The 27,328-nt window shown below is 42.8% G+C and overlaps 2 protein-coding genes across 2 annotated transcripts in view; both read left to right on the top strand.

Annotated features, from left to right (window-relative positions):
* LOC138671666 (LON peptidase N-terminal domain and RING finger protein 2-like) overlaps positions 1-14,914 on the top strand; it is a 96,142-nt gene extending 81,228 nt beyond the window's left edge. Inside the window, exon 7 of the mRNA XM_069759836.1 lies at positions 14,817-14,914. Within this exon, the coding sequence (XP_069615937.1) occupies positions 14,817-14,914 (98 nt within the window). The remainder of the gene's footprint in view (positions 1-14,816) is intronic.
* An 8,295-nt stretch (positions 14,915-23,209) lies between these two features.
* LOC138672161 (transcription factor 15-like) lies at positions 23,210-25,035 on the top strand. Its single transcript, XM_069760179.1, has 2 exons — positions 23,210-23,730; positions 24,423-25,035. Exons 1-2 carry the CDS (start codon positions 23,251-23,253, stop codon positions 24,453-24,455), a joined length of 513 nt encoding a protein of 170 aa, XP_069616280.1. The 5' UTR covers positions 23,210-23,250; the 3' UTR covers positions 24,456-25,035.
* The last annotated feature ends 2,293 nt before the right edge of the window (positions 25,036-27,328 follow it).

Below are 27,328 nucleotides of genomic sequence, written 5' to 3'. Positions count from 1 at the left end.
AGGAAATATGTTCCACTATTGTTAATGTCATCCAGTGCACATCTTGCCACATGTATGCAGTCCTTGAGCAGCCGGTCGAGGGTGCATACTGGTGTATGAGATGTGAGCATGTTGTGCATTTGGAAGCCCAGATTCTGGATCTACATGTGCAGCTGGCAACACTGAGATCCATTGACAACATGGAAAGGAGTCTTCTGCTCACTGAGCAGACGCTCAGTGGGATAGATGAGGGGGGATGGTAGGATGGAGCTGCAGGACAGTGGAGCAGCAAGCTGGGTGACAGAAGGCCGGGTAGAGGGAAGAGTGTCAGGGAGTCTAGTCCTGATCTGGCACACCCCAATAAGTTTGTTAAGTTGGCAGATGAGGGGGGTGCCAGTACAGGGGTAGCACTGCTGCAGCCAGGCATGTCCTCTGAAAGCCGGAGGAGTGACTGCTCCAGTAAGGAGAGAAATAGGGGAGCAGTGCAGGCCAGACAGGTGCTGGTAGTGGGGGACTCAATTATTAGGGGAACAGATAGGGCAATCTGTCACAAAGACAGGGATCGTCGAACGGTGTGCTGCCTACCTGGCGCTCGAGTCCGACACATTGCTGATCGGGTTGACAGATTACTGGGAGGGGCTGGTGAGGACCCAGCGGTCATGGTGCACATTGCCACAAATGACAAAGTTAGAGGTAGGTGGAAGGTCCTTAAAGATGATTTCAGGGAATTAGGCTGCAAGCTGAAAGCAAGCACCTCCAACGTGGTATTTTCCAAAATACTGCCTGTACCACGTGCCACGCCAGAGAGGCAACGGGAGATTAGGGAGGTTAATAAGTGGCTCAAGAATTGGTGTAGGAAGGAGGGGTTTGGGTTCCTGTAGAACTGGGCCGACTTCTCATTTGGCTACAGGTTCTACGCTAGGGACGGGCTGCACCTCAATGGGGAAGGTGCAGCTGTGCTGGGGGAGAAAATGGCTAGAAGGTTGGAGGAGTGTTTAAACTAGGGATTGGGGGGAGGGTATTCATTTTATAAGAGTGGAAGATAGTGCAGTTAGAGACCTGGGCACAAATAAGGAAGTTGGGGGTGGCGGTGGCATGGGAGGTGGGGTTAGAACAATTAATAATTTAAGAAAAAATTGAGGTACAGAGAGATACATAAAGTGCATGTATACTAATGCCAGAAGCCTCGCCAACAAAATGGAGGAATTAGAATTAATGTTGTTGGAGCATAATTATGACATGGTAGGGATATCGGAAACATGGCTGGATGAGAGCCATGACTGGACTGTTAACTTGCAGGGCTATAGTCTGTTCAGAAATGACCGGATGGGTAAGCGAGGGGGAGGGGTGTGTCTATATGTAAAATCATCCTTAATACCCATCTTGCATGATAATATAGATGAATCTAATGAAAATGTAGAGTCCTTGTGGGTGGAGATAAGGGGAGGGGGGAAAAATAATAAATTACTGATAGGGGTTTGTTATAAGTCTCCAAAAATAATGGAAGCAACGGAGAATATCCTCGTAAAGCAAATAGATGAAGCTGCGACTCAAGGAGAAGTCATTATTATGGTTGACTTCAACTACCCTGAAATAGATTGGGGAACAAAAACCAGCAGTTCCAGCAAAGGTAATCGGTTTTTGACAACTATGAGAGATAATTACCTTTCACAACTGGTTCAGTACCCAACAAGAAGGGGGGCACTGCTAGACCTAATATTAACCAACAGGCAAGACTGCATATCAAATATAAGGATTGGGGGTCACTTGGGGAATAGTGATCACAAAATAATAAGTTTTCATGTATCCTTTAATAAGATGTGTAGTAGAGGGGTTACAAGGACACTAAACTTCAGGAGCGCAAATTTCCAACGGATGAGAGTTGATATTGCTGCAATTAACTGGGACGATATCCTGAGACATAAAAATACACAAAAAAATGGGAGACATTTATTAGCATCCTGGATAGGACCTGTGCACAGTATATACCGTATGGGAACAAACATACCAGAAATAGGAGGAAACCAATATGGCTAAATAGAGCTGTAAGAGGCGCAATAAGTGACAAAAAGAAAGCATTTAGAGAATTAAAGGAAGTAGGTAGTGATGAGGCATTAAATAAATTCAGAAAATTAAATCAATTCTGTAAAAAGCAAATCAAGGCAGCAAAAATTGAGACAGAGAGACTCATTGCCAGAGAGAGTAAAAATAATCCCAAAATATTCTTTAACTATGTAAATAATAAGAAACTAAAAAATGATAGTGTTGGCCCCCTTAAAAATAGTCTGGGTGAAATGGTGGATGAGGATGAGGAAAAAGCCAATATGCTAAATGACTTTTGTTCATCAGTATTTACACAAGAAAATCCCATGGCAGACAATATGATCAGTGATAACAAAAATTCCCCATTAAATGCCAAATGCTTAACTCAGCAGGAAGTACGGCGGCATCTAAAAATCAGTAAAATTGACAAATCTCCGGGCCCGGATGGGATACACCCCCGAGTGCTGCAGGAATTAAGTACAGTCATTGATAGACCATTATTTTTAATCTTTTACCCCTTAACCCCTTAGGGTGGTTTGCACGTTAATGACCGGGCCAATTTTTACATTTCTAACCACTGTCCTTTTATGAGGTTATAACTCTGGAACGCTTCAACGGATCCCGGTGATTCAGACAGCGTTTTCTCGAGACACATTGTACTTCATGATAGTGGTAAAATCTCTTTGATATTACCTGCGCTTATTTGTGAAAAAAATGGAAATTTGGCGAAAATTTTGAAAATTTCGCAATTTTTCAAATTTGAATTTTTATGCCCTTAAATCACAGAGATATGTCACACAAAATACTTAATAAGTAACATTTCCCACATGTCTACCTTACATCACCACAATTTTGGAAACAAAATTTTTTTTTGTTAGGGAGTTATAAGGGTTAAAAGTTGACCAGCAATTTCTCATTTTTACAACACCATTTTTTTTAGGGACCACATCACATTTGAAGTCATTTTGAGGGGTCTATATGATAGAAAATAACCAAGTGTGACACCATTCTAAAAACTGCATCCCTCAAGGTGCTCAAAACCACATTCAAGAAATTTATGAACCCTTCAGGTGCTTCACAGGAATTTTTGGAATGTTTAAAAAAATGAACATTTAATTTTTTTCACACAAAATTTACTTCAGCTCCCATTTGTTTTATTTCACCAAGGGTAACAGGAGAAAATGGACCCCAAAAGTTGTTGTACAATTTGTCCTGAGTACCCTGATACCCCATATGTGGGGGTAAACCACTGTTTGGGCACATGGCAGAGCTCGGAAGGGAAGGAGCGCCATTTGACTTTTCAATGCAATATTGGCTGGAATTGAGATGGGACGCCATGTTGCTTTTGGAGAGCCACTAATGTGCCTAAACATTGAAACCCCCCACAGGTGACACCATTTTAGACCCCCTAAGGAACTTATCTAGATGTGTGCTGAGCACTTTGACCCAAAAAATGCTTCACAGAAGTTTATAATGAAAAGCCGTAGAAATAAAAAATAATATTTTTTCACAAAAATGCACTTTTCACCCCCAATTTTTTATTTTCCCAAGGGTACTAGAAGAAATTGTACCCCAATAGTTGTTGTGCAATTTGTCCTGAGTACGCTGATCACCCATATGTGGGGATAAACCACTGTTTGGGTGCATGGCAGAGCTCGGAAGGGAAGGAGCACCATTTGACTTTTCAATGCAAAATTGGCTTCAATTAAGATAGGACGCTGTTGTGAATTCTGCTCTTGGGCTCCCTCTGGTTGTTATCAGTGGTAGTGCTGCTGTCTTTGGATCGCAGCATTTATCAGGTGTGTCCACTTATTGCAATTTGGACTGGGCTATATAGTCTTGCTTGATCTTTTAGTCTGTGCCAGTTGTCCATTGTTTTTGGAGGATTCACATCCATACCTGGTCTCTCCTGTTTTGCTGTTATTTTCAACAAAGATAAGTTCTGGCTTTGTTTTTGCTGTCCACATGCTGTGGACCTTATAGTTCAGTGCATTTTCATGTTTTGTCTTGTCCAGCTTTGTCTGTGAAGGATTTTTTGCAGCCAAGCTTTGTCTCTGGAGATGCAGATATACCCTCCATGTCTTTAGTCAGATGTGGAGATTTGTATTTTCTGTGGTGGATATTTTCTAGTGTTTTAATACTGACCGCATAGTACTCTGTCCTATTCTTTCTTTTTAGCTAGAAAGGCCTCCTTTGCTAAATCCTGATTTCAGTCTGCGTATGTCATTTCCCTCTCCTCTCACAGTCAATATTTGTGCGGGGCTGTCTATCCTTTGGGGATTTTCTCTGAGGCAAGATAGTTTTCCAGTTTCTATCTTTAGGGGAAGTTAGTTCTTAGGCTGTGTCGAGGTGTCTAGGGAGCGTTAGGTACATCCCACGGCTACTTCTAGTTGCGGTGCTAAGTTCAGGTTTGCGGTCAGTACAGGTACCACCTTCTCCAGAGTACATCTCATGCTGCTCCTCGGCCACCAGATCATAACAGTACAACTGTCCAACAATGAGTTAAACGCATCTCAGAAGAAGGGAAGGAAAGTGCTGAGCCATTTTTTTTTTCTGTAGTCTGTTTTGTCTTTCCTTTCCTCTTTACCTCTGGGTGGCTCAGGAGTTGGGTGCTGGCATGGAGGTTCAGGAATTGGTTTCTCGTGTGGACCAACTTGCTGCTAGAGTACAGGGTATTTCCGATTATATCGTTCAGACTCCGGCTTTAGAGCCTAGAATTCCAACTCCTGATTTGTTTTTTGGGGACAGATCCAAATTTTTGAGCTTTAAAAATAACTGTAAACTGTTTTTTGCTCTGAAACCCCGTTCTTCTGGTGATCCCATTCAGCAGGTTAAAATTGTTATTTCCCTGTTGCGTGGTGATCCTCAGGATTGGGCATTTTCCCTGGAATCTGGGAATCCTGCTTTGCTTAATGTAGACACCTTTTTTGAGGCGCTAGGGTTATTGTATGATAAACCTAATTCTGTGGATCATGCAGAGAAGACCTTGTTGGCCCTGTATCAGGGTCAAGAAGCGGCAGAATCGTATTGCCAGAAATTTAGAAAATGGTCTGTGTTGACTAAATAGAATGAGGATGCCTTGGCGGCAATTTTCAGAAAGGGTCTTTCTGAATCCGTTAAAGATGTTATGGTGGGGTTCCCCACGCCTGCTGGTCTGAGTGATTCTATGTCTCTGGCCATTCAGATTGATCGGCGCTTGCGCGAGCGCAGAGTTGTGCACACTGTGGCGTTGTCCTCCGAGCGGAACCCTGAGCCTATGCAGTGTGATAGGATTTTGTCTAGAGCTGAACGACAAAGATTCAGGCATCAGAATAGGTTGTGTTTTTACTGCGGCGATTCTGCTCATGTTATTTCTGATTGCCCTAAGCGTACAAAGAAAATCGCTAGTTCTGTTACCATCAGTACTGTACAACCTAAATTTCTGTTATCTGTGACCTTGATCTGCTCATTATCGTCATTTTCTGTCATGGCATTTGTGGATTCAGGCGCCGCTCTGAACTTAATGGACTTGGAATTTGCCAGACTTTGTGGTTTCCCCTTGCAGCCTTTGCAGAACCCTATTCCTTTAAGGGGGATTGATGCTACACCGTTGGCTAAAAATAAACCTCAGTTTTGGACACAGCTGACCATGCGCATGGCGCCAGCCCATCAGGAAGATTGTCGTTTTCTGGTGTTGCATAATTTGCATGATGATATTGTGCTGGGTTTTCCATGGTTACAGCTACATAATCCGGTGTTAGATTGGAAATCCATGTCTGTGACTAGTTGGGGTTGTCAGGGAGTTCATGGTCACGTTCCTTTGATGTCAATCTCCTCTTCCCCCTCTTCTGAAATTCCTGAGTTTTTGTCAGATTTCCAGGATGTATTCGATGAGCCCAAATCCAGTTCCCTTCCACCGCATAGGGACTGTGATTGTGCTATTGACTTGATTCCAGGTTGTAAGTTCCCTAAGGGCCGACTTTTCCACCTGTCTGTGCCAGAACATGCCGCCATGCGGAGCTATATTAAGGAGTCTTTGGAGAAGGGGCATATTCGGCCATCTTCTTCACCATTGGGAGCAGGTTTTTTTTTTGTTGCCAAGAAGGATGGCTCCTTGAGACCCTGTATTGATTATCGCCTCTTGAATAAGATCACGGTCAAATTTCAATATCCTTTGCCTTTGCTTACTGATTTGTTTGCTAGGATTAAGGGGGCTAGTTGGTTTGCTAAGATTGACCTTCGAGGGGCATATAATCTTATTCGTATTAAGCAGGGTGACGAATGGAAAACTGCATTTAATACGCCCGAAGGCCATTTTGAATACCTTGTGATGCCATTCGGACTCTCTAATGCCCCATCTGTGTTTCAGTCTTTCATGCATGATATCTTTCGGAGTTATCTTGATAAATTCATGGTTGTATATTTGGATGATATTTTGATTTTTTCCGATGATTGGGAGTCTCATGTGAAACAGGTCAGGATGGTATTTCAGATCCTCCGTAATAATGCTTTATTTGTAAAGGAGTCGAAGTGCCTCTTTGGAGTGCAGAAGGTTTCTTTTTTGGGCTTCATTTTTTCTCCCTCATCTATAGAAATGGATCCGGTTAAGGTTCAGGCCATTGATGATTGGATTCAGCCCACATCTGTGAAGAGCCTTCAGAAATTCTTGGGCTTTGCTAATTTTTATCATCGTTTCATTGCCAACTTCTCCAGTGTGGTTAAACCTCTGACCGATTTGACGAAGAAAGGCGCTGATGTGACGAATTGGTCCTCCGCGGCTGTTTCTGCCTTTCAGGAGCTTAAACGCCGATTTACTTCGGCCCCTGTGTTGCGTCAGCCGAATGTTTCTCTTCCATTTCAGGTTGAGGTTGACGCGTCTGAGATTGGGGCAGGGGCCGTTTTGTCTCAGAGGAATTCTGATGGTTCCTTGATGAAACCGTGTGCCTTCTTTTCTCGGAAGTTTTCGCCTGCGGAACGCAATTATGATGTCGGCAATCGGGAGTTATTGGCTATGAAGTGGGCATTTGAGGAGTAGCGTCATTGGCTTGAGGGGGCCAAGCACCGTATTGTGGTCCTGACTGATTATAAGAATCTGATTTACCTCGAGTCTGCCAAACGACTGAATCCTAGACAGGCTCGATGGTCCCTGTTTTTCTCCCGTTTTGATTTTGTGGTCTCGTATCTTCCGGGTTCTAAGAATGTTAAGGCTGATGCCCTCTCTAGGAGTTTTTTTCCTGATTCCCCTGGGGTTCTTGAGGCGGTCGGCATTCTGAAGGAAGGGGTGATTCTTTCTGCCATCTCCCCTGATTTACGATGGGTTCTTCAGGAATTTCAGGCTAATAAACCTGACCGCTGTCCAGTGGGGAAACTGTTTGTTCCTGATAGATGGACTAGTAAAGTGATTTCTGAGGTTCATTGTTCTGTGTTGGCTGGCCATCCTGGGATTTTTGGTACCAGAGATTTGGTTGGTAGGTCCTTTTGGTGGCCTTCTTTGTCGCGGGATGTGCGTTCTTTTGTGCAGTCCTGTGGGATTTGTGCGCGGGCTAAGCCTTGCTGTTCCCGCGCTAGTGGGTTGCTTCTGCCTTTGCCGGTCCCTGAGAGACCTTGGACGCATATTTCTATGGATTTTATTTCAGATCTTCCGGTTTCCCAGAGGATGTCGGTTATCTGGGTGGTTTGTGACCGGTTTTCTAAGATGGTTCATTTAGTACCTTTGCCTAAATTGCCTTCCTCTTCTGATTTGGTTCCGTTTTTTCAGCATGTGGTTCGTTTGCATGGCATTCCGGAGAATATTGTGTCCGATAGAGGTTCCCAGTTTGTTTCTAGGTTTTGGTGGGCCTTTTGTGCTAGGCTGGGCATTGATTTATCTTTTTCTTCCGCATTTTATCCTCAGACAAATGGCCAAACCGAGCGAACTAATCAGACTTTGGAAACTTATTTGAGATACTTTGTGTCTGCTGATCAGGATGATTGGGTGGCTTTCTTGCCATTGGCCGAGTTTGCCCTTAATAATCGGGCTAGTTCTGCTACCTTGGTTTCGCCTTTTTTTTGTAATTTTGGTTTTCATCCTCGTTTTTCTTCAGGGCAGGTTGAGCCTTCTGATTGTCCTGGTGTGGATTCTGTGGTTGACAGGCTGCAGCAAATTTGGCTCATGTGGTGGACAATTAGGTTTTGTCTCAGGAGGAGGCTAGGCGTTTTGCTAACCGTCGTCGGTGTGTTGGTTCCCGGCATCGGGTTGGGGATTTGGTCTGGTTGTCTTCCCGTCATGTTCCTATGAGGGTTTCTTCCCCTAAGTTCAAGCCTCGGTTTATTGGCCCTTATAGGATTTCTGAGATTATCAATCCAGTGTCTTTTCGTTTGGCCCTTCCTGCCCCTTTTTCCATCCATAATGTTTTCCATAGATCTTTGTTGCGGAAGTATGTGGTGCCCGTTGTTCCCTCTGTTGATCCTCCGGCCCCGGTGATGATTGATGGAGAGTGGAGTATGTGGTTGAGAAGATTTTGGATTCCCATTTTTCGAGGCGGAAGCTTCAGTATCTGGTCAAATGGAAGGGTTATGGCCAGGAAGATAATTCTTGGGTTGTTGCCTCCGATGTTCATGCTGACGATTTGGTTCGTGCCTTTCATTTGGCTCGTCCTGATCGGCCTGGAGGCTCTGGTGAGGGTTCGGTGACCCCTCCTCAAGGGGGGGATACTGTTGTGAATTCTGCTCTTGGGCTCCCTCCGGTGGTTATGAGTGGTAGTGCTGCTGTCTTTGGATCGCAGCATTTATCAGGTGTGTCCACTTATTGCAATTTGGGCTGGGTTATATAGTCTTGCTTGATTCTTTAGTCTGTGCCAGTTGTCCATTGTTTTTGGAGGATTCACATCCATACCTGGTCTCTCCTGTTTTGCTGTTCTTTTCAACAAAGATAAGTTCTGGCTTTGTTTTTGCTGTCCACATGCTGTGGACCTTATAGTTCAGTGCATTTTCATGTTTTGTCTTGTCCAGCTTTGTCTGTGAAGGATTTTTTGCAGCCAAGCTTTGTCTCTGGAGATGCAGATATACCCTCCATGTCTTTAGTCAGATGTGGAGATTTGTATTTTCTGTGGTGGATATTTTCTACTGTTTTAATACTGACTGCATAGTACTCTGTCCTATTCTTTCTTTTTAGCTAGAAAGGCCTCCTTTGCTAAATCCTGATTTCAGTCTGCGTATGTCATTTCCCTCTCCTCTCACAGTCAATATTTGTGGGGGCTGTCTATCCTTTGGGGATTTTCTCTGAGGCAAGATAGTTTTCCCGTTTCTATCTTTAGGGGAAGTTAGTTCTTAGGCTGTGTCGAGGTGTCTAGGGAGCGTTAGGTACATCCCACGGCTACTTCTAGTTGCGGTGCTAAGTTCAGGTTTGCAGTCAGTACAGGTACCACCTTCCCCAGAGTATGTCTCATGCTGCTCCTCGGCCACCAGATCATAACAGGACACCATGTTGCATTTGGAGAGCCCCTGATGTGCCCAAACATTGAAACACCCCACAAGTGACACCATTTTGGAAAGTAGACCCCCTAAGGATCCTATCTAGATGTGTTGTGAGAGCTTTGAATGCCCAAGTGTTTCGCTACAGTTTAAGACGCAGAGCCGTGAAAATAAAAATTATTTTTTTTTTCACAAAAATTATTTTTTTAGCCCCCAGTTTTATATTTTCCCAAGGGCAAAAGGAGAAATTGGACCCCAAAAGTTGTTGTCCAATTTGTCCTGAGTACACTGATACCCCATAAGTGGGGAGAACCACCGTTTGGGCGCATGGCCGAGCTCAGAAGGGAAGGAGCGCCATTTGGAATGCAGACTTAGATGGATTGGTCTGCAGGCGTCACGTTGCATTTGCAGAGCCCCTAATGTACCTAAACAGTAGAAACCCCCCACAAGTGACCCCATATTGGAACCTAGACCCCAAGGAACTTATCTAGATGTGTTATGAGAACTTTGAACCCCCAAGTATTTCACTACAGTTTATAACTCAGAGCCGTGAAAATAAAAAATCATTTTTTCCTACAAAAATGGTTTTTAGCCCCCCAAATTTTTATTTTCTCAAGGATAACAAGAGAAATTGGACCCCAGAAGTTGTTGTCCAATTTGTCCTGAGTACGCTGATACCCCATATGTAGGGATAAACCCCTGTTTGGGCGCATGGGAGAGCTCGGAAGGGAAGGAGCACTGTTTTACTTTTTCAACGCAGAATTGGCTGGAATTGAGATCGGACGCCATGTCGTGTTTGGAGAGCCCTGATGTGCCTAAACAGTGGAAACCCCCAATTCTAACTGAAACCCTAACCCAAACACACCCCTAACTCTAATCCCAACCACACCCCTAACCCCAACTCCAACACACCCCTAACCCTAATCCCAACCATAACCCTAACCACACCCCTAACCCTGACACACCCCTAACCCTAATCCCAACCGTAAATGTAATCCAAACCCTAGCTTTAACTGTAACCCTAACCCTAGCTTTAACCCTAACCCTAGCCCTAACCCAGCCCTAACACTAACCCTAGCCCTAACTCTAACCCTAACCCTTGCCCTAGCCCTAACTCTAACACTAACTCTAACCCTAGCCCTAACCCTAACCCTAGCCCTAACAACACTAACCCTAGCCCTAACTCTAACCCTAACCCTAGCCCCAACCCTAACCCTAGCCCTAACCCTAATGGGAAAATGGAAATAAATATTTTTTTTATTTTTATTTTTTTCCCTAACTAAGGGGGTGGTAAAGGGGGGTTTGATTTACTATTTATAGTGGGTTTTTTATGGATTTTCATGATTGGCAGCCGTCACACACTAAAAGACGCTTTTTATTGCAAAAAATATTTTTTGCGTTACCACATTTTGAGAGCTATAATTTTTCCTTATTTTGGTCCACAGAGTCATGTGAGGTCTTCTTTTTTGCGGGACGAGTTGACGTTTTTATTGGTAACATTTTCGGGCACGTGACTTTTTTGATCGCTTTTTATTCCGCTTTTTGTGAGGCAGAATGACCAAAAACCAGCTATTCATGAATTTCTTTTGGGGGGGCGTTTATACCATTCTGCGTTTGGTAAAATGGATAAAGCAGTTTTATTCTTCGGGTCAGTATGATTACAGCGATACCTCATTTATATTTTTTTTATGTTTTGGCGCTTTTATACGATAAAAACTATTTTATAGAAAAAATAATTATTTTTGCATCGCTTCATTCTGAGGACTATAACTTTTTTATTTTTTCGCTGATGATGCTGTATGGTGGCTCGTTTTTTTGCGGGACAAGATGATGTTTTCAGCAGGTCCATGGTTATTTATATCCGTCTTTTTGATTGCGTGCTATTCCACTTTTTGTTCGGCGGTATAGTAATAAAGCGTTGTTTTTGCCTCGTTTTTTTTTTTACGGTGTTCACTGAAGGGGTTAACTAGTGGGACAGTTTTATAGGTCGGGTCGTTACGGACGCGGCAATACTAAATATGTGTACTTTTATTTTATTTTTTTTATTTAGATAAAGGAATGTATTTATTGGAGCAATTTTATTTTATTATAATTTTTTTAGGATTCTTTTTTTTTTTTTTACTTTGCCCCGGGGGCATTATAAAACCAGCAGATAAGGGCGGGGCCATTGTTATTATGGACAAATCAGAATATATGTCTGAAATACAGAGACAACTAAGCGACACTAAGGTTTATGAGGCTATCCCACATAACCCTACCAGCAGTATAGCTAGCAAAATTCTGCCAATTGTAGATCACCATTTCCAAGAAGGCACTATAGACAAGAAGCTGAGGAACTATCTTATCAAAACTGACTCAATAACACCGTTTTTTTATGTACTACCAAAAATACATAAGAGTTTGCACAAACCACCAGGTCGCCCTATAATATCATCTACCGACTCCATCCTTTCACCTCTAGCCATCACGTTGGAAAAAGTCTTGACACACTAACCAAAAATACTAAATCATTCTTGCTCGACACAAATGATTTTTTTAAATTGATTAAAGCCTTGGGTCCGCTACCCACATCTGCCATACTTGCTACTTGGGATGTGAGTAGCCTGTATACATCCATCACACACACCAAGGGGATGGAGGCCACTGACCGACTATTGGCAGAAGCAAATATTGATCCCAAGATCAGACGTTTTTTTTCCGATATATTGGGCCTTGTCCTCAGGGAGAACCATTTTATGTTCCAGGACACATTCTACGTCTGACGCCAGGGGACCGCGATGGGCTCCAACGTAGCGCCACCTTATGCAGTGGCCTACATGGTGGCTTCTGAGGAAGATTTTGTATTTAATCATTCGTTGTTCAAGCAGCATTCCAAAACATGGCGAAGATTCATAGATGATATCTTCTGTGTCTGGGACGGGCCAGTTGAAATGCTTCTTCTTTTTGATTCCCATATTAGCAACATTTGGCCTGAATTAAAATTCACTTTACAACATAGCATGGATAACATTAGCTTCCTGGACACGAGGGTACATTAAAATATTGATGGCACACTTTCCATTGATCTCCATACCAAGAACACTGACAGAAATAGTCTTTTACAATACACTAGTTTTCACCCTACGGCCATAAAGAAATCTATCCCAATATCACAATTTCAGAGGGTTAAAAGGATAGTAACTGATGATGACATGAAAAATCAGAGATTAAACCAGATGGAAGAAAAATTCTCCAACAGGGGTTACCCTAAAAAACTTTTAACCCAAGCCAGACAATCTATACCCAAGCCCAAAAATCCTGGGTCACGTATACCCTTTGTGAACACTTATCATCCCTATTCCAGGCGGGTTCAGGCCTCACTCCATAAACACTGGAGTATTTTGAGTAAAAGTTATACTAATGTTCCTGAATTTCAGCAGCCTTTCCTCTCCTGTTACCTTCGCCCCACCAAAATTAAGGATAGATTGGTAAGAGCGGACGTAGGATCAAGCACCAGGGTACCTAGGCAGGTATTTTTACGCATGCAAAAACAGGGAACCTTCCCGTGTCTCAATTGTCTTCAATGTAATACCATCCAAAAAGAAGACCATATTTTCCACCCTCACACTGGAAATGGTATCCCCATCAAAGGCTTCTTCACCTGCGAGTCCTCCTATGTGATCTATATGATCAAGTGTCCCTGCGGCTTGCCCTACATAGGGGAAACAACTCAGGTCATACGCGATAGGATATCGCAACATAAATCAAACATACGGTGTAACAAGGACCACCTTCCCCTCCCACATCACTTTTGGAATACGGGACACAGTATTTCCCAGCTGAGATTCCAGGTTTTGGAACATATTGATCAAGGTGGAAGGGGACAAAACAGGGTAAAACTACTGAAAAAGCGTGAAGCATACTGGATCTTCACTTTACAAACCTTGGAACCGAAAGGACTTAATAGGGACTATGATATATCTAGTTTCCTTTAAAATCGTTGTCTTGGACTATATATCGACATTCATTATTGAGCTGTTGATACTACCTATAAGTGGGCAGCACGGTGGCGCAGTGGTTAGCACAGCAGCCTTGCAGCGCTAGAGTCCTGGGTTCAATCCCCACCAAGGACAACATCTGCAAAGAGTTTGTATGTTCTCTCCGTGTTTGCATGGGTTTCCTCCGGGTACTCCGGTTTCCTCCCACATTCCAAAGACATACTGATAGGGAATTTAGATTGTGAGCCTCAACGGGGACAGCGATGATAATGTGTGCAACCTGTAAAGCGCTGCGGAATATGTTAGCACTATATAAAAATAAAAGATTATGTGACAGAGGGCCGTTTTTAATCCATGTTTCTTTTGTATTTCCCTATAGAATCGTTAATCCTCTTCTCTATCTCTCACTGGGCACCCCGTGCTATCCACGGTACAGTATATATGGTATTGCGTAGTCTGTAGTGCACTCTATGGCTCATAAGATTCATTGTCCCTGTTCTTATCACCAGCCGGTACCCCTGTTTTATAATCATGTCTATCTTTTCAAATACACCAGGGAGATTATATACATTCCACCACATATAGAGACTGAATGTAAAATACAGCTGAGAGAAACATTTACGTTGACATTTGCAACCCATATCCCCCATATATACTTTTCCTTAAGGGCAGGCTGCCACTACTTCCCATGTCCGCACATAGCGCCATCTCAGCAGCACACAATTCCTCATACACGTGACCGCTATGATGTGCGGTACCACGTGAAACACACTCCCAGATGCATAAACCCGGAAGTACACTCCGGGAACACAGCATGTCTTCACTAGCGACATAGAACGCCACCAGCGCTGGAGTTACCTGCACTGGTAAGTGGACCGCTTATGTCCATGTCTGCCCTCCCTGCTTGGGGACATTTCACTCATACATCGTCTGCTTTTTTTTACAATATACAGTGTGAGTTACCATTTTCCTAAGCGGCATAGTACACCACAGCCCCAAACCCGTGTATCGGTATCGGTAAGCGGAATAGATACATTCATGTGGTTGCTTCTCCACTATTTTGATTAAATCTCACTGTCATTCTGCATGTTTAAATATTTCAGCAATAGTTACTGTGATAACTCAAAATATCAGAGGGACCTCCGATCTGATTATACAGGCTAACCCAGCACTCCAGGTGAACATAATAATAGTACCCCAAATTAATTGTTTAGACTTAAAATGACATGGTAACATTCATTAGCCTGCACACATGGTCTCTTCACTATGTATGCTGTATCACCCTTTCCTTTACAGTCATCACTGCATTGTAGCCATACTTTCTCTCCCAACTGCAGGGACTTAATTTGGCACATTTATACACCATAATTGTATTTGTCTCCTTAGGCACGTTAAACTATGCACTACTATATCTAGATTACAAGGAAGAAATCGTCCACAACTTCGAATTTATGTCTACAAGGAAGCCTCACTACTTTCCTTAAGGAGCACGTATATCCTTTTTCTATTATGGCTTCCCTTTCATTATGTTCTGTTCATGGTGACTTCTTGAATCGTATTTTCAGGTTGTATAATGATCAAAGTATTGCTTGCACCTTGGTCATGTGTAGGGTTGAGCGAAATGGATCGGTCAATTTCATAAGTCGCCGACTTTCGGCAAAGTCGGGTTTCATGAAACCCGATCCCAGCGTGGGATCGGCCATGCGGTACGCGATCTTCGCGCCAAAGTCGCGTTTCATATGACGCGTTCAGCGCCATTTCTCAGCCAATGAAGGTGGACGCAGAGTGTGGGCAGCGTGATGACATAGGTCTCAGTCCCCACCATCTTAGAGAAGGGCATTACAGTTATTGGCTTGCTTTCTGCGGCGTCACAGGGGTTTTAAAGGGGCGTGCACGCCAACCGCCATCTTACTTCTGTCGATGTGAGCATAGGGAGAGGTTGCTGTAGCTTCGACAGGGATTTTGTTAGGGAGGAAAGCTTAACCCCCAAACCACTTGTGCTGTAGCGATTTCCACTGTCCAACACCACCTTTTCTTTGCAGGGACAGTGGAGGCTAGATTTCTGTGCATCAGCTCTGTAGCTTATAAGGCTCCCTGATAGCTGCATTGCTGTTTGTACGCCACTGTGCAAACCAACTGCTTTCCTATGGCAGTCCTTTTTATTGCTGCCATACTTGTCCTTTGATCAATGTAGGGAGATTGAAATTCTACTACAGCCCTTGTATTTTTTTATATATCTGCCAACCACTTTCTGCCACTCAAACTGTGTAGTGTAATACAGTGGGCCTGATTTTTTCCTGCATTCTCCCACACATAAAAAGGGAGATTTAAATTGCCACTGAGTGCATCTGCATCAGTCCTGATTGTGGCATATCTGTCATCCACTTTCTGCCACTCAAACTGTGTAGTGTAATACAGTGGGCCTGATTTTTTCCTGCATTCTCCCACACATAAAAAATGGAGATTTATATTGCCGCTGAGTGCATCGACTCATGGTGCGGAGGTGCCACTCTGCATCCCAGAGCTTCCAGCTAGCAAGACAAAATCATGATAACCAGCTGGACAAGGAAACAATTAACAAATAATAACTATCAGGAACTTAGCTTCTGCTGGAGAAGACAGGTCACCAGAAAGATCCAAGAGCGAACTGAACCAATGCAGGAACATTGACAGCTGGCATGGAGTAACGATCTGAGTGGAGTTAAATAGAGCAGCCAACCAAAGGATAAACCACGTCACCTGTGTAAGGAACCTCAGAAGCAGCAGCTTCACTCACAGCCACCAGAGGGAGCCCATAGACAGAACTCGCCGAAGTACCATTCACGACCACAGGAGGGAGTTCGACAACAGAATTCACAACAAGCGACCAAGGTTATTAGAGGACTAGGGGGTCTGCAATACCAAGATAGGTTATTACACTTGGGGCTATTTAGTTTGGAAAAACGAAGGCTAAGGGGTGATCTTATTTTAATGTATAAATATATGAGGGGATAGTACAAAGACCTTTCTGATGATCTTTTTAATCATAGACCTGAGACGGGACAAGGGGGCATCCTCTATGTCTGGAGGAAAGAAGGTTTAATGATAATAATAGATGCGGATTATTTACTGTAAGAGCAGTGAGACTATGGAACTCTCTGCCGTATGATGTTGTAATGAGTGATTCATTACTAAAATTTAAGAGGGGACTGGATGCCTTTCTTGAAAAGTATAATGTTACAGGATATATACACTAGATTCCTTGATAGGGCGTTGATCCAGGGAACTAGTCTGATTGCCGTATGTGGAGTCAGGAAGGAATTTTTTTCCCCAATGTGGAGCTTACTCTTTGCCACATGGGTTTTTTTTTGCCTTCCTCTGGATCAACATGTTAGGGCATGTTAGGTTAGGCTATGGGTTGAACTAGACTTAAAGTCTTCCTTCAACCTTAATAACTATGTTACTATAAAGCATCCTATAGCTGAAGTGCGTAGGATGGTTGCTCCTCTAGTTTAGTCCTGTGGCTGCAACATGCTGCATTGTATTTTAATATGTATAAAATAAGTTGAAAGTATTACTTATCTTCTGCTGCCCATAGTCGCTGGATTTATACCACTTTTTTTTCTGGATCGTATATGATGATAAGGCGCATAAACAATGATGGGGGACATATACAATGATGGGGGACATATACAATGATGGAGGACATATACCAGGATGGGGGGACATATACAATGATGGGGGACTTATACCCCCGCTCAATGTCGGTGTCCCTCTTCACCCACCTGCACTCTTGCCCAAAATGTAGACACCAATACAAAATATAAAGAAATGGGGAAAAATTACAGTCTATGTAGTTCAAAATCCTCAGTTAGTCTAATAGGCATACCTGGGTGTGCAGCCTGGTTTAAATTGGTATTTCCCGGATGTGAATGTTAGGTGTCGAGTTCCCGCCACTGCACAGGGGGAATCTTGAACCATGTCCACTGCGGTCTCCCATTCTCCTCCAGCCGCAGTGGAACCTACTCTGCAGAGACGTCGGTCCCAGCATCTGGCTCAAACTGATAATGTGCGCTTGGTTACTGCTGCCTTTCCAGACTCAGCCTTTGTACCCAGCACTGTTCAGCAGCGAACAGACGTTCCAGGGACTAAGTCCTGCTTTTTCTCCTACTGAGCAAGCCCACGGGTCGACCTCTCATTGAAGGTCGGGGGTCACATGCTCAGGTCCTGTAGCAGCTCCTATGGGACCACTAGGAAGGTCCTGGAGAGCTACAGCTATAAAATGTTCGCATGGCCGCTCAGCAGTGTGCTAGTATAAAACCTAAATTGTGTGTGTTTGCTTGTATGATTGTATTTGGTGAACGCTCCTTCATGATCCTCTTCCCTCCGGTTGTTGCTTGGGCATTAGGGTGAGTGGAGCTAAGATACAGCGCCAGTCAGTGGCTAAGCCTCCGCCACACACTAGGCCAGCGTCAGTAGCGGCGTATGCAAGCGTGACGCTGCACGCACTCCGTGCGCTATTGCTTTCCATTAGCGGTTCGCAGTCGCGTTCGCATTAATAATCTTAGCACAATACCTGTGTCAGAGTAGGGTGGGAATTCCTGCTTGAACCCAGCATCTGTCTCTGGGCGTCCTCAGGCGCGGGCTCAAAAGCCACTGAGTGACAGAGTGGGTTCAACCACCAGTGTAGTGGGGGTGAGCGCTAGGGATCCCACTACATCCTACTCTGCTGCACTCTGTGTCAGCTAACAGGGTACAGCATTCTATTGTGCTCTGCAGTTCTGTGAAGTAATTGAGCTTGCGTCTGTTCACACCGGGTGACGTTAACCCGTGTGTACTTTGGTGTAATACCACCATATAGTGCCGCCATTACCGAGCAGCAGGTGACATCTCTGCACAGTGGACCCCGGGCTGCGAACGCACCTTATTCCTTACTTATTATTATTTGGTGTGTTCCGCTAGCCCTAACAGTTAATGTGCGCCATATACAAAATGGAAATGGTCAAGGGCACAGAAATCTCACATGCAGGAATAGTCCCTACAAGCAGTGAGGGAAAGGAGCCCTGTTTCTGGAGAACCCACAGAGTATTCATGCTGGTTCTCATACTTCAAAACACCATTGAGTGTATTAGTATTAAACATGGGGACAAATTACACATATACAAGGATGGGGGCATATACACCAGGATGAAGTACATATACACCAAGGTGAAGGGCATATACAAGGATTGGGGGCATATACAAGGAAGGGGAATATACAAGGATGGGGGGGCATATACCAGGATGAAGAGCATATGCCAGGATGGGGGCATTACAAGGATGGAGCCATTACAAAGATGGGGGCACATACACCAGGATGAAGGGCATATACACCAGGATGAAGGTCGTATACACCAAGATGATGGGCATATACAAGGATGGAGGAGCATATATTAGGCTTGGGGGCATATACAAGGATGGGGGAACATATACTAGGATGAATGGCACATACCATGATAGGGGCATAAAGCAGGATGGGGGTAAATACAAGGATGGAAGCATATGCAAGGATGGGGACATATATACCAGGATGAAGGGCATATACAAGGATGGGGAGCATATATCAGGATTGGGGGTATATACAAGAATGTGGGGAGCAAATGGTAATCCAAATGGAGGTCCCACGATGATCCATATCTTCTTCATCCAGTGTATGGAACTCAGTTCAGAGAACGAAGCTCCATAGATTGGAGTAGCATCCACTGCTGTGTCTCATGCTGTATGCCTAGAGACCCGGCTGCTGTGAACTGAGATGATGTCAGTATGGTTACCTCAGTTCACAGGCACCGGTTCTCATGAGGGCAGTGTAAGAGCTTAAATGATAGATGCTTCTCTATTACTAACCCATGGGCTTGATGTCAGCGGAGATTACACAGCTAACATCAACCCCACAATCCCATTATCTCAATCACCGATGTACAGGGGGAAATCAGGAAGAGCTGAGGCTAAGTACCAGAATTGGTGCTTGTAATGGATGCGCCATTACTGGGACAGTTGAGGGCTGGTCATATTAGGCTGGGAAGGGCCAAACTCCATGGCCCTTCCCAGCCTATTAATATTAGCCCCCAACTGTCTGCTTTGTCTTAGATAGTTATTAAAAATGGGGACCCCACATCAATTATTTACGGTCTCCCCATTTTTAGTAACCAGCAAAGGCAAGGGAGACAGCTGTGGACTGATTTACAGCTCTGGCAAAAATTAAGAGACCACTGCAAAATTTTCAGTTTCTCTGATTTTTCTCTTTATAGGTATATTTTTGAGTAAAATGTAAATTGTTCTTTCAATCTATAAACTTCTGACAAGTCTCCAAATTTCCAAGCAATACATTTTTTTATTTTTTTTCTGAAAAGGAGAAATGGTCAAAATAAAAAAAACAGTGCTTTCAGACCTCAAATAGTGCAAAGAAAACAAGTTCATAATCATTTAGAAACAGCAATACTAATGTTTTATCTCAGGAATAGTTCAGAAATCAATATTTTGTGGAATAACCATGATTTTTAATCACAGCTTTCATGTGTCTTGGCATGCTTTCCACCAGTCTTTCACACTGCTCCTGGTGCAGTTCTTCTTTGTTTGATGGCTTGTGACTATCCATCTTCCTCTTGATTACATTCCAGAGGTTTTCAGTGGGGTTCAGGTCTGGAGATTGGGCTGCCCATGACAGGGTTTTGATGTGGTGGTCTATTAATTTTTGCCAGAGCTGTATATAGGCTCAAATGGTTCAGCATAATAAGACCAGCTCACAGCTGTTTGCAATCCCTCGGGTGGTAATACAAATAGGGGGGCCAGAAGTGCTCACAGCATTAAAGTTTGTTAATTGGCTGCGCTGCAGCCTTTCAACAAGCTTTATTAGACTGCTGAACCCGAAAAGTACTACAAATATACATTAAAAAATCAGTACAAACTCTGAACTTTACAGCTTGGGTTCACTCATCCCTAGATATCAACACTAGTAGAAAGCTGGTCAGAAGAATGTTGTGCAATCTGTGTTTAGATGCATTCATGCTGCTGTCTCCCTGTGGTATTGGACACTGCATTCAAAGTAATAGTGTATGATCTAAAACTGTCGTCAAGTGGAGCATCTGTGTGAGGACCTAGTAAGCCTGTGAAGATCTCAGGCAAGCATACATCAGTTGAGTTGGCTTGATCAAAATAAGTCAAGGCCTACTTTGAGCAGTAGATCCACTATTTTACTACAGATTTAGACAAAGTAAGATGAAGTCTTTGTCTTGAAGACACACATTTGAGAAGCTGAGACATCAGGCAGCATTCATAGTCATAGTAGTGGGTCAGGGCTGGTGGAGTTCTTGCAATACAGAAAACAGACATAAAGGTCAGGGCAGGTTGCAGAAAAGGAAATGCAGTCAAGAAATAACCATGTTGCAACCCATAGAAATAGTAACTAGGCAAACCTTTACACGTAAGAGGAAGTTTAATAACCTTATTGCTGAGATAATGAGTCTAGGGCAGTGTTTCCCAAACTCCAGTCCTCCCGGACCCCAACAGATCATGTTTCAGGATTTCCTTAGTATTGCACAAGTGATGGAAGTATCAGAAGTTCTCTCACTTGTGCAGCACTATGGAAATCCTGAAAACATGGGGTCCGTGAGGACAGAAGTTTTGGGAAATACTGGTCTAGGGGTTCAGCATGGAGGAGGCAACCACCAGCAGTCAGTAGTGATGGCTGCAGCAGCAAGTGGTTGTGACAATACTTTAGCCATTGACGTATGTTTGCACTTGTGTTTGACTCCCTTAGTCATACTGTAATTGCAAAAGGATCTTTAAATGGATATTCCTAAGTTGTCTCTTGAAAAGTTCAGAACAATGCATTCTCCATAGTTTCCATACTTCCTTGTTTCTAGCAGGGCGGACTCTCCTCTTTGAGAGACGGTTTTGGTGAATAGTTCAACTGTAGTATTAGTAGAACTGTACAACTTAGCACAAGTTCTACTGTAACCACTCAGCCATCAGTGGTTTGTTCTGAAATGTACACTTTTGTCACTACATTTACAGATAGAGATAACAGGGCATTTGGACAAGCAAAGGGCTCCGACAGACGGGAGCCATGATTAGCAGACTTGCTGTGAAAGTTGAAGGCTTGTGATTTATAACGGCATTTTTTCAAGAGAAGGAAGGGAGCAGGAAGAAGGTGAACAGAAACACCTATATAGAAATCAATGGACTTGAAAGAGTTGATGTTAAGCTTTAACTCGTCACCTCGAATGTAACTAGTGCACGCTCAACGCCAGAGCCTAGAGACCAAGCTCCATGGAAACGAGCTATACAGTATAAAAGATAAAAGCTGTCATTGCAGGAGAATGACAGCAGATAGGAAAAGCAAGTTAATGGCAAACTTACTTATTTTCATGCTGTTTAACTAATTAAAACAACATAAAAACTCAAGAATCCCACATTAAACTCTGCTTGAAGCCTGCTATAAAACAGGTTATGCAATATTCAGGCCTATAAAACACTGTATGAAGTGTGTGAATTCTTTTCTATAAAAATTACAGAAGTGCACTCAAATATCAACTTTTTATATTTAAAGGGTGTTCTTCAGTCTAAAACTACAAGGCTACACTCACTCTATGTACATACAGACTTGCAAATCCTCATATCACACGCACCTTGTGCTGTCAGGATTCTCTAGTGTTAGTTATGCATACTCCTGGCCACAATCCGACTAGACTGTTTCAGCCCTCGCTCAATAAACTTGCATTGTGGCCGGGAGCGTGCATATCGCATACTTGCGGTCACATGGCAGTCACTCCTCTCCGACGTAAGGATTCACAAGTTGGCAGTGACATAGAGTGAAAACCCCTTTAAAGTTTAATATTGGCTCATGTGGAACATATTTTCCTTCTAAGCACAAGTGAGTAAATGGATTCTCCCTGGTGAAATCCCACTGCCACAGTGATTTCAATCCTTGGACCATGGATCAAATTATCTGACTGAGTGTTCTATCACATTTAACATGATCAACTCCGGGAAAGGCTGTAAAAAAAATGGAAACATTTTCATTTTGAATTGGTCAAGATAGGAATTTGAAAAAGATCAAACAATTTCTGGTATTAGATAAACAAAAATGATCATTTTCCAATGCTCCTGACAAACATGAACATGAATATGAACTGGAAACATGATAGTGTGAACAAGTCCATTTTATTATGCTCATAGAAGGATTGTAATTAGGAAGACACAGTTAAAGCACCATTAGTATAATTACATTTTTCTGCTTCCCTCTACATTACCTTACTCAAGGGGCTTGTTTGCCTTTACTACATTGCGAAAAAAAATTAATTAGTGGCAGAAGTGACTTATCCAAAAAGTTAGATTTTGAGCAGAAATGTTACAATATTGGATTCTATTCAGATAGAATTAAGTTAGGGTATGATGTTATTGTTAGCAGCTTCAACATTAGTAGGTTGTACAGATTGACATGTCACTCTAGTTAGCGCACCGCCTGTCCTCTCTCACTCACTTTTGATACAGGACTTCTTTCTTTAGCTGTAACCCACTACATGACAACAAGAACAGGTGCACTGCTTAGGATGGTGCCGTTGCCCCAACCTCCATAACCGTCCACCAACCCCACCTTTCTTGCCTTTCGAAGCGACCACATGCTCAGTCTAAATGGAGCAACCATTCAAAAAATGACTTGCTGAGGTGTCAGTGGATCAAGTGGAGTTGCTCGCTACCAACAGGTGCTCCTTGCCTGCAGTGCATAAAAGTGATGGGAGCCCGGGGGATGGTGCTGCTGATGAGGACAGAGTCAAAGCCTAAAGGCGTATACTGCAGGACCATGAAGTGTGTGAGTGGTGGCATTGGGCAACCTGTGGACTGTAGCAGTGGGTTACTGTCTGATGCTGAAGATCTTGATAGTGTAAGCGACAGCTCAGAAAAGTCTCTTGGTGGAGGAGATGACGGCGGCTACAGTAGCCCATCCGGGGACAATAGGGGCAAAAGGAAAAGGAAGAGTAAATTGTCTGGAGTCAGCAAACAAAGACAAGCTGCCAATGCACGAGAAAGAGACAGAACACACAGTGTGAATACAGCCTTCACTGCTCTAAGGACTCTTATCCCCACAGAGCCTGCAGACCGCAAGCTGTCCAAAATAGAAACCCTGAGGCTGGCTTCTAGTTACATTTCTCATCTAGCCAACATCTTGCTACTGGGAGAGGACTGCATGGATGGACAGCCATGTCTTCAGTACAGGGCTTCAGTGACCACTACTGCCCCCAAACCCATCTGCACTTTTTGCCTTAGCAATCAGAGAAAAATAGTAAGTACCGTAATAGTCTGATAACCTTTACACATGAAGCATAGTCATAATCATTATAGTCAGTATATATCTTTAACTATATAATTTCCATGTACCTTATTAGACATAGATGTCCTGGGACATAGCCTTTTGCAATGAAACAACATTTTGTCAGGGGCCCTATTAATTTTGAAGTGTGTAAAGTGTCTAACTGTGCATGTCTACATGTGCTCTATAAATAGTCACTACAATCATTACAGCATAGTAATACACAAATGTATTTTGTATTACTGTTGGTAAAAAAAAATAGTTGGTTCAGAGAAAAATGATTTTCTAAAGCTGCCTTTATATTATAGGGCTCTCCCTTTTTTTTTTTTGTAAAAAAAATATACTGTTTGCCAATAATGTTGCCGTGGAATCCAATGGCGCTTTATAAAATGAGTAAAATAAATAAAAATAAATGAAATAAATATATGAAAATTAATTTTCATTTTATAAAGAAAAAAAATGAGTTGTTTTCTTTTCCCCTGCCAAATAAGCTAACTTAAGACATTAACATACCTAGAAATTATAACATTTCAGTCCAGTTTAACTATTAGGTCCCATTATTTATAGATCATTATCAGCAGCGTGTATTTGCGGTTATGTCCACAGTCTGCAAACTGTGACCTTATGAAACGTCTTCTAATCTAGTCTCTGTGTTTTCTTCACAGCACAGGGACGGGGAGAAGCACTTGTCTATTTAAGGTGTATGTGGACATTTACTCTGAGCAGCTTGCACAATACTTGCACTGAATATAGACCTGTTCTAAATATACCCACTTGATACTCTATGTTTACATGGAATTTTTGTAAAGCAGCTTACGTCATTTTTATGTGTAAACAAAAGGAGAAACCATCATGAAATGCACTTTATTTTACACCGAATCAACTTGATCTAAGACCATTTTCAGCGGAAATCTAACTCAGGATGGAAAGTTGCACCTGGTGTTGTTACTATTTTAGACCAAGAAATGTTAAACCTAAGTACGATACCGGTGGTGGTTAAACCAACGACACATGATGTAACATGATCCTGGACACGCAATGCTTTCATCAGAGTGTGTTGTCATAACACATCTTCACCTGTGCTTCTAATAATCAAGCCCCCTTAATAGGTGCAGCCCCTTTAAGAATACATTTGGAATTAAATAAAAACTGGGACATAAAGTACGTTATAAAATGTTCTTTAGGGGATAATATTATGAGTGTATGAAATGATATATTCCTGAAAAAAATGTAAAATATTTATCTGCATACAATTTGCACTAAATATGATTTAATATCATTACTTTTTACTTGGCACCCTATTTAAATAGAACAGGTAATAGAAATAAAATTATTAACATGATGTAATTATATATATATATATATATATAAAAAAAAAATCTTAATTATTCGAATCTTGAAAATAATTTAGAAATTGCTTCATTTCCTGTCACATAATGAAATCAACTCTAGTACCATGTAGTTGAGAGACTACTGTGGGCTGCAAATGACTAGAAATGTAATATATGTTAGCTCCAGTGACATTTAATGTACTGGAGGATGTGATATATCGGCCAAATGTATGCTTTAAGGGTATGCTCACACTGATTTACTTCATGCATATTTAAAGGGAATCCGTCAGCAGGTTTTGGATATATACTCTGAAGACAACATGAGGTAGGTAGTGATGAGCGAGTGTACTCGTTGCTCGGGTGACCTCCGAGTATTTGTTATTGTACGGAGATTTAGTTTTCATCACGGCAGCTGAATGATTTACAGCTACTAGCCAGGCTGAGTACATGTGGGGGTTGCCTGGTTGCTAGGTAATCCCCACATGTAATCAATCTGGCTAATAGCTGTAAATCATTCTGCTGAGGCGATGAAAACTTAATCTCCGAGCAGTCATAAATACTCGGAGACCACCCGAGCGTGCTCTGGAAAACCCGAGCAACGAGTACACTCGCTCATCACTAGAGGTAGGGGATAAAACACAGATTTCAGCAATGTCTTTCTTATCAAGTGCTATGGTTTTATTTGCTTGCGTTGATTGTTTTAGCACCAGGAGATTATCATTGCTGGATTAGGGCGTGGTGAGCATGCTAGTCCGACACACACTCTCCTGTGATAAGCAGCTCACTGTTTATGGACTTTGTACATACAGAGCCTGATGTGGATGAGGGCAGCTTTCTCAGATCTGCTTTATTCTAAATCTAAAAACTCTGTGTCAGAATGGATGCACCCAGTAAAGTAAGTGATACATCGTTAGATTCAGATTCTATTTGCCTATATCATCCTGCTCTCAGATGATGTAGCAAAAACATGCTGACAGATTCCCTTTAAGCTTTGCACCAAAAACTGGGTGAAACAAAAAAGGGAACATGACATGCAAGTCTCAATGCAAGGAGCTCAAGAAGCCTTTTTCAAATTGCAAAGTATTCAAAATCTGCCATTTTGGTCATATAAAATGACTCTTCGCAAACATTATATTGGCAATACAAAAAGTGCCATTTTGGTGAAATAACATGTCCTTTCTCAAACATCAGATTGCAGAAGCTAATTAGAATTGAAAACAATAGCACAGTGGGTGGCAGTATGACCGTTCTAGTAAAGGTATCATTACACTAAACGATTTACCAACGATCATGACCAGCGATATGACCTGGCCGTGATCGTTGGTAAGTCGGTGTGGTCGCTGGAGAGTTGTCACACAGACAGCTCTCCAGCGACCAACGATGCCGAAGTCCCCGGGTAACCAGGGTAAACATCGGGTTACTAAGCGCAGGGCCGCGCTTAGTAACCCTATGTTTACCCTGGTTACCATTGTAAATGTAAAAAAAAAAAACACTACATACTCACATTCACGTCCCCCGTCGTCAGCTTCCCTGCACTGTGTAAGCGCTGGCCGTAAAGCAGAGCGGTGACGTCACCGCTGTGCTTTGCTTTACGGCCGGCCGGCGCTGACACAGTGCACAGACACCGGAATGTAAGTATTTAGTGTTTTTTTTTTTTTACATTTACAATGGTAACCAGGGTAAACATTGGGTTACTAAGCGCGGCCCTGCGCTTAGTAACCCGATATTTACCCTGGTTACCAGTGAACACATCGCTGGATCGGCGTCACACACGCCGATCCAGCGATGACAGCGGGTGATCAGCGACCAAATAAAGGTCCTGATCATTCGCAGCAACCAACGATCACCCAGCAGGGGCCTGATCGTTGGTCGCTGTCACGCATAATGATTTCGTTAACGATATCGTTGCTACGTCACAAAAAGCAACGATATCGTTAACAAAATCGTTATGTGTGACGGTATCTTAAGAGCCACCTTTCAACAGAACAGTCACACCTCCACTCACTGCGCCGCTTATCTTTTACATTCTGATTAGCTCCTCCAAACCAATGTTTGAAAAAGGTCATGTTATATGTCCAAATTGGCACAATTGGATTGCCTAACAATAAACTGTATATCTACACTTTGCAGTTAAAAAAAAAAGATTACAAGGTGTCAGTAGTCAGCTCCCTGTAATCTTCTAAAAGGACAACCCCTTTAATAGAGGTAATAGAAAGTTTCTGATACTAAACATTCTAAAA

The sequence above is a fragment of the Ranitomeya imitator genome, chromosome 3 (assembly GCF_032444005.1).
Source record: "Ranitomeya imitator isolate aRanImi1 chromosome 3, aRanImi1.pri, whole genome shotgun sequence".
In the NCBI taxonomy this organism is placed as follows: Eukaryota; Metazoa; Chordata; class Amphibia; order Anura; family Dendrobatidae; genus Ranitomeya; species Ranitomeya imitator.
Note: the sequence above shows the minus strand (reverse complement) of the source record. Positions and strands in the feature narration are given on the sequence as shown.